The sequence below is a fragment of the Lates calcarifer genome, linkage group LG2 (genome assembly GCF_001640805.2).
Source record: "Lates calcarifer isolate ASB-BC8 linkage group LG2, TLL_Latcal_v3, whole genome shotgun sequence".
Classification (NCBI taxonomy): Eukaryota; Metazoa; Chordata; class Actinopteri; family Centropomidae; genus Lates; species Lates calcarifer.
This window is the reverse complement of record NC_066834.1, coordinates 27683354-27704533: the sequence shown is the minus strand read 5'-3', so window position 1 is coordinate 27704533 and position 21180 is coordinate 27683354. Positions and strand designations below refer to the sequence as shown.

General features: G+C 40.9%; 1 protein-coding gene across 1 annotated transcript in view; it reads right to left on the bottom strand.

Moving 5' to 3' along the window:
* Positions 1-21180, bottom strand: part of kiaa1549lb (KIAA1549-like b) — a 59744-nt gene that overhangs the window by 11951 nt on the left and 26613 nt on the right. Inside the window, exons 3-13 of the mRNA XM_018668020.2 lie at positions 18349-18837; positions 18102-18217; positions 13569-13788; positions 13145-13278; positions 12223-12391; positions 8006-8065; positions 6225-6376; positions 5522-5693; positions 4916-5079; positions 3812-3847; positions 1967-2157 (exon numbers count right to left, since the gene is read on the bottom strand). Of these exons, the coding sequence (XP_018523536.1) occupies positions 1967-2157; positions 3812-3847; positions 4916-5079; positions 5522-5693; positions 6225-6376; positions 8006-8065; positions 12223-12391; positions 13145-13278; positions 13569-13788; positions 18102-18217; positions 18349-18837 (1903 nt within the window). The remainder of the gene's footprint in view (positions 1-1966; positions 2158-3811; positions 3848-4915; positions 5080-5521; positions 5694-6224; positions 6377-8005; positions 8066-12222; positions 12392-13144; positions 13279-13568; positions 13789-18101; positions 18218-18348; positions 18838-21180) is intronic.

Sequence of the window (21180 nt, the reverse complement as noted above, 5' to 3'; positions counted from 1 at the left end):
TACTAATTTCAACCTCATAGTAGTAGGCTAACAGGCATTTAGGAACAGATGTCAAACACACACTAAAACAGGTGAACATCAGGTTCAGCCTGCACCTGATTGAACAAACACCACATTCACTTATCTGGCAGTGGTGTTAGCGTCAAGTACAGAGAGCTGAAATCATGTTTGCACTTGCAGGACACCTGCTTTTCCACCAGCTCTGACATATGATGCATAAGTAGAAAATATCTAAAGTAAAATACTCAAATGTTTTCATCATATTCTAAGATAAATGTGTATTTACTACTGTGCTCTGTTATTACACTGGAAAATCATGGTGATTGTCCTAGAGGGGCGAAAGTTCTCTGATCTGCTATCCACCTAAATGAGATTCTAGATAAAACTGAGGATAAATTGCTCCATGCACAGAGTTCATATAAGTGTTCACATGGTTGAGGTGTTTTAAGGGACACCTTGAACCTTAACACTCACCATACTTCACTGATTGATATGACAAGCATCTGTTGCTCAAGCTAATTTTTGAAAAACATGCTGCACACACAAGCTTGTTATGTCCAGCATACAGCTAGTTGGAAAACAGATAAACATTAATGAATGATTACATCTGAAGACATGATTTCATGCAAAGATAGGAACCTTTAAGAGTGATAGTTTGATGAAGAACAAATGACCAAATTTTGCTGCTGCCTCAGGAGGCTCCAAAATCATTACTGCAGGCCCTTCAGTCCATAGATTACCTATTCTGTCACATAAATTTCATTGGATCTCATTATCCTACACAGTTGTGAAAAATGATGCCCTTTTGCTTTTACTCGATTTAATAATTTAGTATGATTTAACATGGCAATTAATTTCAGAAACTCTGCTACAGACTGTCAGATGAGGAAAATGGTCAATTCCACGTGCCCATACAGCGAACTCTGTTAATGACTGCCTATCCTTCAGCATCGGGGTAGAATGAGGACAGACGATAGGGCTAGAGGGATCTTTGTGTTTTATCGTCCTTCCTCTCTCGATGCGACCCAGGAGCGTTCTGACGGAGCACCGGTGCAATCCTTGAGACAACACACACATACTGTAAACAAGTATATTACCCTTTGGATGCTTGCCATCAGACTGTGTTGAAGGAGATTTCTGAATAAACTGACATGATTCAGCTGACTATAAACTGGCTGAGGAAGTAACATGTTTCCCTCTAACATGCCAACATGTTTACTGAGATAAATACAGCTGAGACTGATCAATGCTGAGCCTGAAAACCTATAGCCAAGCCTGGCTTTTTCTCTGCAATGTCCTCACCTTAAATACTACATCTTTTGCCATACTAATGTAATGAAAGAATATATAACCATACTAGTTTTGAACAGCAGCTGCAGCATTGTTACAGTACAGATTTTTTCTTACACAAAAAGTGAGAAAAAAAATCAAGTTTCAGTTCAACTATAATAAAATTAAATAATGTTTTACATGTGCTTTTGGGTGTTGTTTGCCATGAAGCTGCCCCAGGTCATTTCATATCCATTATGCCCATTAGTTAACACACAGGCACACACTCACACACACACAGCTGTAGATAAACACACATCTTTCTAAATCAACTGTCTCCTCATGCATTTATGTTATTTGTGTCTATGATTGCTTTATAAACAGACTGTTGAATTAATCTGATATCATAACTGTCACAATGAACAATTATGCAGTGTTTAATTTTACCTCCAAAATAAGCTAAATCACAGCCTTTGTTAGACTGAATATCGGTAAGGCATACAGTGGCTACAATACATCCAGAATAAAACTTTATTCTAAGGGTAAAATTATCTAGATATATCTAGAAGATATTATTTTTTACTACAATAACGGTATGATTAAGTCAGTGAAATCCTTTGTCCTTTTCACATTTTCCATGTTTTTGGTGACACAGATTACAGCATGAGGAGGTGAATATGTACAGAGATAACAGTACCTTTTGTGTTTGTCAGCAGTGAGGCTTTTCTTGTTGGCAGTTCCATCTTGTTGCAGCGCCTTCTCTAGTGAAAGTGGCGTGTCCCGAATTTGTAGGGACATCACTAAGGTATCCTGACTGACAGGCAGGGTCTCCTCATCTCCCCCCTGTTGTCCCAGGTGCTGCTTGGCATAGTCAAAACCCTGGACCGGCTGGTGGGCAGGTTGTGTGTAAATAGAGAAAAACCAGAGAAGACACAGCTTAAGGAAGACTGATTTTGTTTCACAAACCTGCGGTCATGAAAAGTCATCATTGACGGGAGAAACAAAAAAGATTTACATTAGCCAACCAGAAGTGTCAGATAGACAGGCATCTCAAGAGACCTCAAAATGTATCTTTTAAAGAGATGTCCAGTGGATTTAAGGAACTGAACTGGGATGACTGTGCTGCTGTGCCTTGAAATAGATAAGCACAGATTTAACTGAGGGCCTTTTTCATCCTCCTCCAAAGTCTTGTCAAATAAATGACTTGCAGTGGGCGGTGACAAGATGAGATTTGCAGACTTTCACAGAAATATAGTAATGAAGTTAAACATTAGAGCACATTAGAGGATGAGAGGGAGGAGGAAGAGGACTCACGGTGTTCTACCTAACATGCCTCTCTATAAATATGTCCACAAGTTTATAGAGAAAGGGATAGAGGGGGCCATTAGAGTTCAAAACCACTAATGCACACACACACACATGCTCACTGAAAAATTTAGGACCGCTCTGATGGCAGTGTCATAAATTGTCAGACACACATCACAGCCTCAGTGCAGCCGAGCCATGGTGCAAAATCAATATGTGATACTCCAAGAACACGCATCCTCTCTTCCTATATCACACACACACATAGGGTAATAGGCGTATCCGGTTTCTCAGGTTTTTTCAGTTTTTCAGTTTACTAACACACACAAGTGTGTGCTACTGTACTGTACTGTTCAAAAGTGGAAAATCTAGGGTATGTGATGATGAAAGTGTTTGGTTTACAGAGTAACACAGAGGGTGTAGTGCAAGAGCCTCGTTTAAATTTTAGCAGTCACTAATTTTGAGCATTCTAAAAATTTTTCTTAATGTCTACATCACTCATTAGAAAGAACCGACAATATACGCTGCCCAAAATGTTGGTTTGTCAGGAGACAGTCTGTGGCTTTTCCTGTCAGGTGGAATTTTGGTGGTTGTTTCAGCATGTGACTTTACAGGACCTTCGTGTTAATAACTGCTCTGACAGTAGCACTGAAGTTGCTTTCCATGTTTAATATAGAAGATTTTATGGCTTCCTCTCTAATGAAATTCCATAAATAAAGCAGTGGGATATGCTGAGTGTTATACTCTGCATTTTCATTATTCTACACTGACATATAACAGTGAACCACTGGGTGCAGAAAACAACGGACATGGAGGTGGAGGGATAATTTTAATTAGGACATTGTTACACCCTTGATGTAACAATAATGGAACAGTTTTCAATCTTTACACAAAACAAACAAGTGTCAGTACACACACAGACACACACACTCATTCTGCTTGAAAAAAAAAAATCTCCATAATAGCCAGTCCCTGTAAAGCTTTGTCTTTCAAATTTGCTATCAGGAGACTGCTTTAAGAAGAATAGGCCTTTCATCCAAGAAAATCTCATTGTGAAAGATTTGTTACTCCAAAGTGCTGTTGTATCCTTAGTTTTCATCAGCACAGCAGGATTTATTGAAATATATCATAGGTGATGTTTGCACAGAATCCCATTCAAATCCCACTGTTGGCACAGCTGAGCCATAAAGATGAAAACAGAGATCAGTAATGAGAGGATACAGAGAAAGGCAGATACCTGGTGATAATAGCCCACATCTCTCCGATACGCCATCTGAAAGCAAGAGAGAGGAGAAAATGTTTTGAACAGTGTGTGTGTGTGGTGTACAAGTTTCAAGATTCACCATGAACCTACCAATACATTAAAGCAGGTCATAAAGATGCAATTACACTGTTGATACAGAAAAGATACAAAACAAACAGTATGAAAAGCAGTTATCTGGGTAACACTTTATTAGTTATGTTGAGTTTAAAGAAGAATTTCCATGAAAGCTATCGTCTCTGTAAAGGTGCTATATGTAAGTACTCTAGATGTTATGTTAAAGATATCTATGAAATGAGCATGCTAACCAGCTAGCCCTGGCACGTCTCGTAATACGACTTTGCAATAGTGAGTCACTGTAGTGTCCAGTCTGGCCACAGCTCAACATGAGAGGCTGCTCAGAGGGCCAACTTCTTGTCAATCATGTTAAAATGGAACAGTGAATGAAACCATGACTGATGTTCTTAGCAAATGACCATTATCTCCACCACCCACTCCCAGCAAGAAAACATGGAGTTAACATTGGCACTGCTTTCCACCTCTGGAGGCTCTTGGCAAGTGAAGGAATGAAGTTTGATGCCGAACTAGCAGTGTTTCTTCTAGACTGGTAAGTAACAGTTGTTAATGCTAACAGTGGCTATGTAGCAATAGCAAAAACTTACATATAACACCTTCAAATCCCAGTAAATATCTACTTATCACTCATTTATTATTAAAAACTTCTTAATCTTCATAAATGCTGATTTGTGTTTGTTTAACGACACATTTCATGTCTCACATTTTCAGCTCACCTTCAGTCCTCCGACTACAAGTCTCAGTGTGTAATTAATTAATAATTTCAGAAACCAGTGAAAAATGCACATTTTAACTTCAATACCTTGTTTTGTCTAACCAACAGCCCAAAATCCAAACATATTCAATTTACAATGATATAAACCCAAAAAAGGCTGCAAATTATTACACCTGAGAAGCCTGAAAACAACTGAAACAATGAATCAATTATCAAAATAAAGCTGGTATGATTATCATTTCGGCTCTTCAGGATGGACAGGCAGATACACAGAAAGAGAAGAGAAATACCTTAGCTCGGGGATTGAGGTTGCCTATGGCATCAGCTTTAAAGTCATTTTTATTCTTCCTGCACAGCACAGCTGTTATGATGATGATAATAAGTGTTACAACAGCAATGGGGGCCAACACTGCAGCGATTATCCAAAGGTTATTAGGAGGGTTCTTGACCACAGCTGAAAAAAGAAAAACATTTTTTAATACGCAGCGTACTGTTCCTGCTAAAACATACAGAGGCATCCATCACACCCACGCTAAGTGACACTGCGTACAGCTCAACCTATACGGTGAGCCTGATTCAGCTATTGTGGGCAACAATCTATAAGAGAATGCAGTATGCTCTCTCTCTTGCTCTCTCTTGACCAACTCTGTCTCACCGCCCTCCCCACCCTCCCTCTTCACATAGCAGTGAGCAGCACTGCAGCCCAAACAAACAGTGTCCTGCCGGGAGCATTTCAGAGAGATTAGAGAGCAAAGAGCTTTCTCAACCTTTTTCTTTTTCTCCCTTCACCCCAGTACCAGCTCAGCATGAGTCATGTGTTTTGCTTTGCATGTCTGTCTGTCAGTGTTTCTGTCTATTTGCCTACTTGTCAAACACTAGAACGATGTTGTGCTTACGTTCTGCTTGGAGCTGGACAAAGTAGCCCAGGGTGAGCGCCATGGTCTGAGAATCCACTGTGTTCAGGACCTTGGCGGCTGACGTGCCCGATAAAGGGACGCCATTGTGCTGAACGTAGTAGGTCATCTCTACTGGATGCTTCAACCCCGACACCCTACGTATGCTCACCATCTGATTGGAAAAGAAAAGCAGTGGCACACACCATGTTTCCTTGAACTACAATACACTCAGTATCAACTGCTACTGAATGGCTGGTTCACTGTAGAAAACAAAAGTAAAGCCATGCATCTAGGCATAGAGTCTCTTGAGAGGAAAAAAAAACACATGGGCAGCGGAGAGTACTTGTTTAGTAAAACATTCAACCTCTGGCTTGTTTTGATGAGCAATTAGCAGATGATGAGCTGAGAATCTACCTAATTATGAGGGGGTGACCACAAGTAATCATACAAGCATGAGCAGAAGTGCGTATCAAAGTGTATCTCATGAAATATTCATAATGTAACAATTAAGCCAGCAAAACTATTAAAGTAATGCTTTCATTAGACTTCTGACTGACATGCCAGGGCATTCAGGCAGGACATAAGAATCTAAAATGACTCTCTATTTTTTTCACTCTCTAACCCTGTGCATCACTGACTGTTTGTTCTTCCAGAGAATCTCAGACCTGGCATTCCCTGAGGGCCGCCGTGCCCGTTTTCTTACCTGGACGGTGTAGCTGCCTACAGTAGTGGCTCGTCTAAAACGAGTGCCCTGCTGGCCTGCCAACACAAACAACTCTGCCAGCCGCTGCTCCATTAAACTGGCAAAGCTTTGGTACTGTCCCTCTAGGCTGGCGTTATCCACATCCTGGATCACTGCAAATGTAGAAAGACAGAAGACGGCCAGATGGTTGTTAAAGGAGAAAAATAAATCATTGGCTAGGAAGGAGAGCAGCACAAACAAAGAGGGGATAGAGGCAGAATTAGAAATGTGATAGAGACACTTTAGCATTTTCAAATTTTTATACAGCAATATATGTACCCATTTACTGTAAATGCTCAATGATATTATTGGTATTTAACTGACAATCTTTGATCAAAAAGCACATATAAAACTATAAAGGATGGAGTATGTTCAAAAGGAATTAGTTCATATGAAGAGTCATCCAATCACATCTGAAGGCAAGAGTTTATGGCTATTCTGAACAGACTCAATGGAGGGGTGAAAACTCTAATGTCATCTTTCCTCAAAGACACTCACAGCATTACGCTTGAAAAGTGACAAAAATAAAAAAGAAAACTTGCCAGAGAAGTATAAAGCCTGCTTATTGTGTCACTGCGTGAAGGGGACGTGCCTGTTGGACTGTCAGTTTCTGAAAGTTACATAAGTTGTCAGACACAACCCCAATTCCAACGTCTGAAAGGTTTGCGGGGAAGGGGCTTCAGATGCTGTTTGACTGTCTGACAGGCACCACAGTTGAAGCATACTGATGCCTTAACAAAACACTCTTTACTAATGATGTATCCATTTCTGTAAGTTTCTTCAAGACCCTGACAGTAACTTTGCCATCCAAGCCAGTAGCCTAGATTTTCTCCACACTTTAGTCTAAGTTTTGCAGCTTACAGAGCAGATTGTTGTTTTTTCCCACTGTGTGATTCCGTCAGGACCGACAGAGGATCCCCAGTCTGTATGGTTTTATGGGAAGGTCATGTTGCTCTGATCTATCTGTCTGATAGATATTGAAATTTGTTATTGGCCTAACAACTTGAATAAGCTATTGATAAATAACGGGTTGTACTTCCTAGAAGCTTGTTTTGGAGTCTCTGTCCTATAGTGGTCAACCATCACCAAATGCAGCTTTAATCTGTTCTGTTTTATCAACAGTTGAAAAGCAGTAATCCTGGTTGTACATCTTGTTCAGAGTGACTAAATCCCATTATCTAGGGGATGACCTTGGACTGACTCGCCCTCTCATCACAGTAAGTGCAGGGTTAAGAGCTACACAACCTGTTCTGAAAGGCCCATCCATTATACAGTATAGCAGTGTGGGTGCCTTTGAACACTGTGTAATATATTCTTGCTGCTCAATATACATAGTCATTCATAAAGTCTACAGAGTAAATACTAAACACCAAACCACCCAGGAGTCCTATGCATGTTATTGCTCCTGTGAGAGGAGACAGTTTAGATTATAAACATAAGCAGACACATTATGTCTTAAAGGTTCCATAAACAGTGCCCAGCCTGAATTTCGCAATTGAATAAGTACACGTCTGCCAGATACTGTACATCCTGTTCAGATGTCTTCTGTGCCATGGAGTAATAAAGGAAGAATTGCTTGCATTTGACAACTTGACACATAAGTAGATAATATGATTAATGCAGCACAAGAGGGTCATTTTTTCTGCATTATAATGGATGCATTCTGCAATCTTACATACATGAGTTCCTCCAGAAGGCATTATGGTTTTACATATTCTGTAAAAAAACAATGACATCCCTACCTGTGATTACCCAGAAGTCTCTGGTTGCAATGGAGGTGTTCAGATTGTGATACTCCAGTGCTGCAAAGACATAGAAAAAAAATACAGATATATTACAAACCTAACAAACATTCAGTCTTTGATTTACCATAGCATTTTATTACTCTTAACTTACTCTTTAATCTTCAACTTTAAACTGTTTTATCTATTGTGTTTTTTTTGTTTTGTTTTTTGGTAATGTAATCACTTTATTTCAACTTTATTATTTTCACTTTATATCCTGAACATGAATAGCAATTAAAAAGTTTAACTGAAGGAGACAAGAGATAAAGATTATGTTACCATTATCATTCCAACAAGTGGTTTTCTTGCTAGCCAGACATTTTGCTAGCCAGACACCTCTGAAACCTTTTCATGAGGAAGAAGGACAGCTTGCACATTTTGTGTGGTTGAGATCTCAGTATAAAGCCTCATTATCACTGTGTGTCAGACAAATACAATAGCAAGGAGAGCTTTCAGCTGCCTGAGCTCTGGTTGTCTCCAAGTTCTCTTACATCTATTTCCTGCCCGATTACACTGTTGTGCTGGAGGCTGGCGCAGTGTTTGGGGGAATGCTGTATCACTGGCCTGTGAAAGCAGACTCTCTACAGAAATGTACACTCACGCATGACAAGAGAAGGAGGGGGCGAGAGGAACAGTAAGGGCATTTAATGGATATGCAGGGAGACTGCAAGGCTGTCAGCAAACTCACTTCAATGCTATCTATAATTTTGAATCATGTGGAAAGTTAATTGGCAAAGAGCTTTCATATGAGCCTCTGCTGCTGTCTGATTAGAGTCTGGGGGATAGAAACTGAAGAGCATTTGTAAGTCATTCCAAGAAATGTAAAAAAAAAAAAAAAAAAAAAAAAAAAAAAACAATAAAAAGCTACCATCAAAACAATATTTCTTACTTTGTATCTGTAGAGGTTGTAGTTTTTAGTGATTGTTACAGCCTAAAAAGAGACATTTTGCTAACAGCCTCACTCGCATTCCACCTGAGAGAAATTGTTCAAGAGTAAGAGAGAGGGAGTAAGAGAGTCAAGCGCAGCAGTCCAGCCTACACAAGCACCACAGGAACGATGGAGTGCTCAGTGCTACAAACAGGCACTTCAGAGTGGTGTGAGATCCCGGGCCTTTTCTGTCAGAGCAGAGCCCAAGGTGGTATGAGAATCCCCCCACTGTTAATTATTTACTGCGATAATTGGCTTTGAAGTGAGAAGGCAGCCGCTGCCAGCATATGCTCACACCTCCTGTGAACAGTGTAATATCACTAATGGCGAGGGTACAAAACAAACAGAGCAAAATCACTGACATACTCTCATTCTTTCTCTTACCCTCCTGTCTGACTGGGTTTTCCTCCATGTCAGTTTCTGCTCCATTAGAGTCTCTTTGTATCTAGTTGCCTTCCTCTCTCTCTCCCCGACCAAATCATCCTGCCCGTGGGTTACTTCACTTTCTAACTTAATTCAATCCTAACACAAAGTGAGCTTTAATTTAACGCTCACTAGCAGAGATTCTATTCATCTTGATTTAAACAGTGTGTAAACCAAAACTGCTTGCAGTTTGGGAGCTGCAATCTTCGAAGAATCATTTTCGGTTAAGAAATGCAACCTTCTTTTTCCTAATTTGGAGGAAGCAGCCTCCAAATTTTATACTAACTGTATAAACTGTAACTGTACCTTATGTTGCCCTTAGTATCCCATAATCCATTGCAGGTTGGTTGACTGTGTAATGGGAGCATTCAGGCAGTCCACATCTACTACATCCATAAAGGAGGAATATTCTTTGACTGTGTCTTATTTAACAGGTATTTGTTTCAACTGCTTGCCAGTTGTTCATCATGTGCAAATGTTTCCAAAGTTTGGCTGAGTTTACCACTGGTATTTACCTCTTTGCTGCTGTTTCAATAAGCATTTGTGATGAAGAGGGAAGCACAAACACTCCATTCATTTTGGTCTCTGTCCTAAGCTAGTCTAATTAAGGAAGGAAGTTTCAGCCCTCACACACCAGCACCTGAACAGGGAAACAGTGTGTGCCTTTCCAGATAGACACAGACATATAGATATTGTCTAACCTACTCCTGTCTTACCAGTACTTGACCGAACATGAATTGTTCTAAATTCTGCTAAATATGGTCCAGCAAGATACACCCTGTGAGGTTAGAGAAGATCCATAGCCCATTTGCCCACTGGGATCAGCAAGTGCTTTAAAAAAGACAGGGCTCAGCTAGATGGTAACACAGGGGAAACCCCCGGCTTAATTTGTAGCTCAAGAAGCAACTCTGCTGTGATCGTCAGCATGATCTTGCATAGCCAAATCCCTGTCATGTCAAAGTCCAAGACCAAAGACCAAAGCCTGGAGAAATGAAAGCACTGCAGCTGGTTAGAAACCATTGAAATGAGGACAGGAGACTCATTTCTGCTCAAACAGAAACCTAACAGGTGCAATATCCAGGCATGGGGCCTATTCAAATCCTTAGCTGTTCTAATGGCTGCCTGTATCCTTGACCCAAAGTGTCTTTTTATAGATTTTCTCCAGACTTCCTTGAGCTTGATGAGACTGAGGTTTGGTTACACAGAATTAGATTATGCAAGACACTGAGGCCACTTTCACACATATAACGTGTAATACTGTGTCTATGGCATTGCATGAGCAGCCGATTAATACAGCAGCAGCAGCAGCAGCACTCTTTAAGTGTCTACACAGGAAGCATTCAGGCACAGGACAGAGGTGTAGGTCAGCCGCACTTTCAGAGCCCAACACACAATCAGTGTATTTACACATGTAAAACATCAGAAAATAGACTTGAATGGTGATTATATGGTTCAAGTCATGTGTAACATAAGTGAAACATGAGCTGTTATGCGGCCTGTGTAGACAGCTGTATTGATTACATAAGTGAATCTGTTCCATCAGACGCACATGAAAAAAAAAAGGCAGCTGAAACAACCCCGTGCAGACTCGCTGACAGACTGCTGCACAGGAAAGATAACTTATCCTTCTAGTGCTGCTGGCTACTACCTGTTGAGATCTCAAGTGAAATGCATCACACATGTCAAGTTGCATCTATTTGGGGACATAATGGAAGATGTCACTTGTTACTGCTTCAGAACAATGGTAGATAAAAGGCTCCTGCATGTAATACTCTACACTGTTAAAGTCCCATGGCTTTTGTTTATGCTAACAACACAAGGGGAAGCACATATGAAGAATGTGAGGTCTGGTTCTTGTTGGACATCGATCTGACACAGAAAATTTCCAGGCCATTTCTGGGTGAAACAGTGTGTGTCAAAGGAGCTTAAATCCATATTTCAGCTACAGGACCCCAGTTCTGTTGCCGAACCTGTATTCTGAATTTACTATGAGCAAGGTCGAGCAAAACTGTGAGTCTCCCTCTTCAGGGAACAATAAAGTACCATAAAAATGATGTCTCATTATATGTCAGAGTCCTGCATCTGCCATATCTCCTCTTGCTGAGCAGTATACATATCATACCCCAGTTACACTGGGGACGGAAACACGCTGCACACTGGGACTCAACTGGGAACGCTGTTTAGACTCCCACTGATTCCCTGTCACTCTTCATTTGTTTTTCTCTGAGTATAACTCTAACACAGATGGAGCGCCAGGCTGAGTATGCCCTCAAAGGAGGCTGAGATGAAAGGCATGGGCTTCGTTGTGTCTTAGTTGCATCGACTATGTTTAAGTGACTCAATCATTAAAAACAACTGTGATCATAAAAGCAGCAGAACGGTCACAAACATCCAATTACTGCGAAACTGGACGTCGCTCAGGCTTAACAATTGAATTCCTAAGTTCTACCAATGAATAGATAAATGTAAATCTTCTGAGATAGTCCAGCCTATGTGAATATAAAAAAAAGAAAAAAGAAAGGAAACAACCACTTTGACTACATTAAGTCACATGCACTTTCTAAGGCTGGATCAGGTCTTGATTTCTACTAAGTCAATTTATGAGTTTTTTTTGTCCAAAGGTGTGAAAACAAAGATGCGAAATGAAGATCCTTTGGAAAAGTTTGTAGGGGACCTCTTGCAGGCATCAACACAAAGAAAAAAAAAACTTGATTTGGAGAACAAATCATTCCCAAGAGAACTACTTCTGCAGTGTCTCTTCTCATAAGGCTGTTGAATTACTCCTGACTAACAGACGTATTTCAGAAGGCAAATTGTAACTTACGCTCAGCAATGATAAGTGGTGGATAGAAGAGGAAGTAGCCCACCAGCTCAGCCGACAGCTGACCAAGGAGGTTTGAGGCAGTGGTGCCATTAAGGAAGACAGTGCCATTACTCACAGTGTAGACCAATGACACAGCAGGAGAGCCTGCTGCCTGGGTGACGCTCAGCATCTGGGAGGTAAACAGGAAAAGTACAGGCTCAGAGGGAGAAGAGAGCACAGAAAAACACAGGTACACACACAAAAAAATGAGCAAATCTGAAAGATTAGTGTAAATCTTGCAGAACAAAATGGCATAGTAGAAATGACAAACATAAAAAAAATCAATTACTGTCTTGGATCAACAAATATTATGAAAATCATCAAGAAGCACAAAGGCTGGGAAACTGGCAAGGCATGAAAGAGTGCAAAAATACTGTGGTATCATTTTTTTATCCAAGCATAACTGTCAAATTAGCTTTAATATAGGGTGCACTTTAATAAACCAGCTGATTAAAATTAATACAAACACTGCTTCCCTAAACATAATTAATTTGCATCTGAGAAGCAGCTCTTGTTCAAAAGGCAAAGCCTGATGGGACAATTTTGCACAAATTGCACGTAATTTGCATCTGTTTGTAGTTGCCAAATCACCAACACACATGGTAAGGTTGAGGTATAATGGGATAAAAATGATGAACTTACATTTATTCTAGTATAGACCATCATTCATGACCTCTATTTGGGTTGTTGGATGGTTCTTTGTATGTTAAACCGTCTAAAAAAAGGTTGAAATCAGATTCTTTTGATCTATTTAAGGACAAGGACACCAGAGCACTCCACTGTAGAAGTTTCGACTAGCATTGTGTTAAAAATTACCATTGTAACAGTAAGAGGAACACCTACACAGTGTTATAAGGACAGCACACTTGTTCCACCACAGTACCTGAACAGAAAGTCTGCTGTTAGTGCTGAGCACTTTGGCCTGCGCTTCTGAAAACACCTTCTCAAGTCTCTGTTCCATCATTTGAGAGAATCGACAGGACCGAGGATTATCACCTGCTCCCACAAACTGCAGCACTGGAACATAAAAATGAGATGAGCCTATAAAGATTACACTGACTTTTTTTTTTTTTTTTTTTGAATCCTTATGCCTTAAGCCGTATGTCCTAACTAAGATTCTGACTAGCAATGCAATAATGCAATATTTCCCCTCTGATGTGGTATTGCAACACTTTTGTACTTCCCAAACCTAGTTTCAGCTGAAATTGCCCCAGTGCACAGTCGCAGCAGGAACAGCTAACAGTAAGTTTCAAGCTGATCTCTGACTTATTTCTTTTGCTTTTATCCTGACTGAACACTCAGCTGACCTGTTTTCAGCTGGAAGCCAGTGGCTGGGCTGGGTCTCCATAATGTAGCTGGAAGGGGCAGAGCTGTTACCATAGGGAGGTACTGTCGCAAGTCTGCAATCAGCTTATCGCGGCCATAGGAGTCCAAGCCTTCCAGCACAACAGAAGGGGGGTAAACCATGTCCCCTCCAGTCACGTGATAAGCCACCGTCATGTTGGGAGAGCCAAACACAGTCTCCACCTGAGAGAGTAAAATAAAAAACAGAATTAAATGTCTTAGGTAGTATAAATATATATACATATATACATAATAAAACTACAGTTTAGTTATTGAATTTCTCCTACTCATTTACGTGACCTGTAAATGAGAAATATTAACTGATTAACTGATATTTTGGTTATTTGATTTGTTGCTTACATAATTACATAAGGAAGCAGTTAAATTAATATATGAAGGAGAAGAAGCTAAACTTGCTAAAGGTAGCTAGCTTAGCAGATCTCAGTAGCCTCATTTTTAGAAGCTGGTGATTTACATTTGATTAGGTCATTAAACCACCTTCAAATCACATCCTTAAATATATTAGACTGTAAATTATTGAATTATATTGATTTCAATATAAATATTTATGGTACTTGCTCCTATGGAAAACTACTCAAACACAGAAAAATGTTATTCTATAAGCTATGCGCTGGAAGCAATATTATTCAAAGGCAGAGTGCAGCATCTGCATTTTTTTTTTAGATATGTTGTTGGTTTGATGACAATGAGTTTTGTGGGTAAAATAATCAGCCTAAAGAGACATTAAATGAAAGCATTAGAAAATCTATTTTACAGTTTGTCTGAAAACCTTAAACTCTTTCTTCTCAACTTCTCACAGAATAAAATCATAGACAAAAGAACAACATAAAACTACAGTATATTCTATGTTACAACTGTTTTGAAATTTCAAACAATGAGACTAAAACTATGAGAGCAAACTAAAATGAAAATAAATTAGTTCCATTACACGTCGTCCTTACTAAGTTCTGGACTTACAGTCATATTGAGGGATAAAAAAGGCACTTCATCACACTGATGCAAACACTGTATAAATCCTGAGTCATCACAAAGCTGTTATTTGTAGCATTGCAGATTTATTTGCACCATTACCTACAATACAACCACAGGTTGATAGCAGCCTCTTCTTAAACGGTATGATAAAGTCTCTTGACAGATGACAAATTTCATCTCGTGGTTTTAGAGTGCTTTTCTACCTTTCACACAGCCACTGTTTTTTATCCATGTTAGTCCAGCATGAAAATCATTTGCATTCTGACATGTCACAGAAGGAGAAGCACAGGTGTAAACAATAAAATGAATGATGGATGGATTCCATTTAGCTGCCTTGGTTTCAGGGTCCTAGTGTTGTGCATGCTGGCTCACTGTCACACTGTCATGACTTATTGGGACACTGGGACAGAACAGAGCCAACGTTAATATTATTAGTAACACCTGTGTTTTTCCTACTAAGCCAAAATGTCTGCTGTGATAAAGGCCTGAAGCAAGTTTAAAGTTTATTTTCATACCACACTGAAATGAAAAGAAACCATCCATGATGTAAAATATTTGTAGTTAATCTGCAAAAACATGCAGGTTCTGTCAGTCAGTCATATTAGCAAACGAGCTGAGTGACAAGATATTGAACTGTATTGGATTGATGGACCACTCAAGAGTGCATTCCAACTATTTGCTAATAAGAGCACAAGGAACAGGAGAGAGAGTGATCATGGAATACAGATATGTGAAGAACAGGGACTGAGGGGCAGCTAGGAAGAGAGCTAAGAGAGTAAAGACGAGGGAGACGTGGGAGAGACTGTTAAATAGGGAGTCTGGGACAAAGAGGCTTATGTTCCTTCACTTATAACCCAAGAGGCCAGGTATCACTGCATTCTCATTCTCACAGGAACACAGGTGTTTCGTAACAGTGTGTCCCCCCTTAAAAAACGTACGTGTTTGTCTGTAAGAGTTTGACTTTTTGGTGAACTGTGGAGACCGGAAAGGGAATGATGACAGATGCAGCGAAACTAGGTGTGTGTGTATGTGAGAGAGAGAGAGCTAGAGAGAGGTGAAACCATTCAGGTCTGTTATCTAAACCCATCTGGAGGCCTGCGTTGACAAGCAAGGGCCACCGGACAAAACACTGAGAGCCTACAGTCTCTGTGAGTAGCTGAGAGTCACCACTCTCTGCCTCCTCACAATTCAGCCTTCTCATGAGCTCTGTGAAAAGAGCCCTTTATTATCACTTCATCCTCTCAGGCTTTACCCATGTGAAGGTGTTATTAAGAGATTGCATTTCGAGCAAGCCAAAGATTGGTAACACACCCACTAGCTCCATCTCAAAGAGCGCGATAGACTGCCAGCAGACTAACCCAACAGATCTCAGTTTTGGCATTCAAAAAGTTTCAAGTCACCGGAGAGCCCTGAGTAGAAGACACAAAAATAGTTCACTTTTAATTTTTTTATAGGTTAGAAATGGTTTTAGTCTGGTGGTCCAATTCATTTAGTCTATCTCTCATCATCTTTTTAGCATAGGCATGGCACATCTCTCTCCTCCCAACCATTTATAACCTATAATTAAACACAGGAGCAATTTCCCTTGCCAACAGCTTGCTTCCCATTGGATGAGAGGGAGCAGTGCTGCTAAAAGGAACCCATGCATTGTTGAAATGGGTGACAGGAGTGCACTGAAGCAAGACACCTTCAGAGGCTATGGAGAGAGGGAACATGTGAGAGCACTGACCTTCACACAGGCAGGATGAGTACACAGGCCTCACTCTCAATCATTTGATACTTCCACATTGAGAAATACAACACGTCAGGACATTTCATTGGATTGCAGACGTACAAGTAAACACACACATGCACACACACACACACACACACAAAAACATGCACACACAGATGCACTTAACACTTGCTCAAACTGTAATACTCTAGGCACTCCAACCCACCAGAGACTAGGAGGAGAGATTTTCTTTATGTAAGAAAGGAATCACACTGCTGTTTCATTTATTTCAAGACTTGCAGTCTGAATTTTTTCAACCAAATTCAGTTTTAGCCAATAATGTTTTTTTTCACATGTTCAGTGTAAATTATGCACAGTAAATAGATAACATCCTACCACAATCAACTAACATCTTCCCTTCAAGAAATCCTTCTTTCTCTGTTTAACAGACTAAAACATGCACATTTCTACGACTCACTGGCTGCATTTTAACATCTTCTTATAGCCAAGAGGTGCTCCTGATGCACACTGAGCTGAGGTATTAGAGGCTTATTGGACAGAGAGAATGGATTTGGCACAGTGGGAACCATGATTGGTTCCACAAATGGCTAATCCTCACACACAAATATCACTGTGTGCGCACAGGATCTGTTTGTGTCGTTATTGCAGGGGAGACGCTGAGACTGGTTTCCTGAGTTTTTGTGTTCAACCAAATCTGCTGTGTCATCTTCTATGGTAAGATTTGCTTTTTGGTAAAGCGTGGACAGACTTACTGGTTGTACAGATAATATAAAAGAAGAGGAGCAACAGTTCTCGTCTACAGTACTGCTACAGTCTTCGTCGACATCTTGTTATAGTGTTGGTACAGTTACTCAAATATGTGACAGCACCCACTGCCTTCTGGGACACATTCAGTCAACCTAATTTCTATATTAGTCCTCGTCTCCTCTCACATAGCCTACATGAGGGTCCTTGGTTTAAGTGTCTAATTCACTCCACACTAATAAGCCACCACATTTCTGGCAAGGGCACAATTAGGAACCACTCACTGTTCATCAGTGTTAGATGATGGTTTTTGATTATTTAGCTTAAGTCTAAGACCGAGCAACCAAGCTTGGGTCAGTGAATTATCAAAGCAGTTGTCAATCAGCATGTCTTAGGTCAGATACAGGCTTCAAATAAATCTGTCCATTAAACTCAGAGAGGCCAAAATAGCAATACATTTCAATGTGCAACTTTCCTACTGCACAATGAATTGAAGTCTAAGCACGAGCGCACCGGTTCTTTGCGCCTGGCCAAGATTATGACACCTCCCAAAACACGGCTGACAAATTTTTTTCCTTCCTTTCTGATTTAATTTAAAATTTATTTTTGGATTCATTTGGATTCTACCTCTTCTTTAGGTATAGGAGATTGTTTTTAGATTGTAAGCAACTTGTCACAGCTGTTAAATCTGCATCTGTGTATTGACACTGGTTGATGCTGTAAAGATTAAAAAAACAGACAGTTTTCACTTCCAGAAAAGTAAGAAAAAGATAAGACTGTCTGTATGTAAACCCTGCACGTCACTCTAAATCTGCCATCAGTTTAAGATAACCTCTTTAGCTTGAAGTCGTTTCAGTGACATTTTCAGGGTAAGAGAAATTGTGAGCACCTCTTTCATAAATAGCAACTTTTATCTGTATCTTTGAGTCTGTACATACAGATAAATGGATGTTCAGTGTATAACCAGTGGCTGAAAAGGTTGTGTTTTATTTGTGTGGTTGACAGTAATTAATAATAGACTGACCTGTGCTTGGGCGTTCGTATCGTTCAGAGCTTTTCGGAGGCCCTGGCTGAGTCCCCTCCGCAGGTTCTGCCTCTGGATGCTGTCCAGCCTGTTTCTTCTTACATAGATGGAAACAACTAACAGAGATATAGACACAGAGATAAAAAAAAATAAGCTACAAACAAAGACAGACACCAGACAAAACATGTAAGAGAATCCATGAAACTTCACAATTTAGTTAAAAGGCTGTGGCAAAAGTATTGTTTACCTGTTTTCACCCACATTCTCTCTGTGATGTTGCACTGCTGTGGTGGAGCCTCTGTGGTGGTGGTGAAAGGGGAGATGAAAACAGTGGTGGCCCCCCTGGGAGGGCTTGTTCTCGGGACAAGTGGAGTGTATGTTCTCCTGCTGGTTTGAGTCCTGACAGTTGTGGTGGTGGTGGTGGTGGTTCTCCTGGTAACAGGCGTGGGCTGTTGCGTGGTAGTAGACTGCGTGGTGACTCTCAGGGAAGGCATGGTAGTGGCGGGGGTTTTAGTTTTGGCGGGTGAAGCTTCAGTTGCAGTGGCGAGCTTCGCAGAGGCTGTTGTGGTATCCTGTCGGGGGGTCAGAGGCGGTACCTGAGATGTCCTTTCAGTGGGCCGAGCAGAAAGTGTAATTCTGACAGACTGAGAGGGGGCTAGACTGGCCTCTTTTTCTTTGGGGAAAGTGAGCGCAACTGCTCTGGAGGTTCCAGCATTTAACTCATCTGTCCCCGCCTCTGTAGGGACAAAAAAGGTGTCGGTAACATGGTGTGAGTGATCAGAAGCTATCGATGAGATCAGACCAGGTGACAGCAAGGAAAATGTGGGTGGTGCAGCTTTTACAGACAAAGGCAATGATGCAGTGCCTGGGAACATGGTGGGTTTGACTGACAATATCACATCAGCTGAATTTAACGCTGATGATGACAACAAAGACATTGATGATGATGCTTTAGAAGACACTGAGGTGGTAACACTCATATGTATGGATGAAACCTGGGAGGTACTGCTGAGTGATGGTGATGAAGTCTCTGAAGAGACTCGCTGTACATTGACAGCCACAGCAGATCTGAGATTAGCCGGGAACAAATTCATACTCTGTTCTTTATAATCTGATGTTCCTTTGCCATATATATGAGATGGATACATTCCAACACTTGGATAAACTGAGTACTGATCACTGGCGACGACTGTTGGACCAGTTGAATTCAATATATGCACATTATGCTCTTGTCTGTCTTCCAGTTTTGGGTGTTCATATGACGGGCCATCTGCTGGTAAATTAGAATTTGCCCTATCAAAGCCAGTAGATGCATTTTCTGAGTCAAAGGCACCACTTTGAAATGGCACAGGCTTGGTGGCTTTCCTCTTTGTATATGATGCCATTAATTTTGTGCCAAAGCTGAAAATAGCGCTCACTGTCTCAATGCTGCTTTGTTCATCACTAGAGGAAGTAGTTCCTGCAGAGGAAGCTGCGGAGGGAATGGTTGTTTGTCTGCCTAAATAAAAGTCTGATTTATCACTGCTCACACCGGCAATTGGTCCCTGGGCGTGAGAAGACGAGTTTGTCCTCGGCTTTGGGATGATTTCTGACCAGGAGGAAGGAGAAGACCGCTCGTAACGGCCCATGACTGTCACATTGTCTTTATGAGAAAGGCTTTTGAGAGGTCCTAATGTGGCATCAAAAGTTACTGTAGATGAAGAGATTTCAGCGGGAGGTTCTTTGCCAGAACCTTCAGAGCCTTTATTCAACATAAAAACATCTTTTGTAGTCATGAAAGATGGAATCCGTGTTGTGAACTGCTCTGATGGAACTCCCTTCTTGTAAAAGGCATTGTTTCTGATTAGAATAGACTCCTCATTTCCATTAGATAAAGGAGAATTCTTTGCAGTATTTCTGTGGAGGCTCTCTGCAGGACTCTTTCCATATAACATGGGGACAGTGGAAGTTGGTGATGTTTTATTGTTTTCTGCTCTAGTTTCTACCTCAAAAGTCAAAGGTGTACTCTGGCCAGCTCTATCAGATTTTCCAAAATAAGTAGCTGAGGACACTGTCTGTTGAGATTTATTGGGAGATGGCATTAGTCCAGATGTTGTATAAGACTTGTGGGGAAGTGTAAGTAAAGATCTTGTTTGAAAAGGTCTTTGTGAGGGGGTTATATTGGATGATAATGAGGCTTTGGGTTGCTCACTACTGGCAGACAGGCCATCATCAGCGTTGTTGTGGTTCAGACTGTGGCTGAGAAACAAGGGCAATAAGTATGTAGGCCGAGCAGGGTGTGAAAGACTGCCGTGCATGGTTTTATAGGTCATATCTTCTGCTGACCTAACTGGCAGCGCTGAACCAGAAAGAGACACTGTCCTACTGTTGGAGGGAAATATCATGTTTAGCTCCATCCATCCTCTAGGCTCCTGGTTTATACCGTTGAGATCCCTTGTTTGTGTTACAAATTGTTGTAGGTTTATGACTTCATTACTTGGCAAATTAAGCGAATCCGACTCTGATGTAGAGGAGGATGTCACTGGTCTGGTGATCAAACTGAGGGTGGAGCCACCGGTGGACTCTGGCCTCAGCTGTGTGAGTGAAAGTGAGTTATTCTGGCGTGCTTGGGTGAAAATAGATTTAAGCCCTGCTCCTACTATCTCTCCTTGGTTGTAATTTATATTGATGGCAGGAACTCTGGGGCTGCCGTGACCTGTTGCCATCAGTAAATCACCACTATTAGACGCATGCTCTGAGGACACCATGCCAGAGTAGATAGGTGTTGGCTCAGTGATTGCGGTTTCAGAGAGAGGTGTTTTACCTGGTGGAACCTCGGAGGAAACTGTTAAAAATGATCCAGTGAGTCTGAAAGTCACTGCTGGTGATACAGTTGGATTTACAACATGTGAACTGAGAGGTGACATTCTTGCATCTCTGACACTTTTGTGAACAAAAGTCTGACTAGCTACTGTTGGTTTGTCTTTCTTTTCCGCATATGCTGTTTGATTTAACATCTGCTGTGTGACATGACTAGAAACTGAATAGGCGTTGGGATGGGCAGACAGCAGTGCTGATGTGGGATTTTGTAAATCTCCCT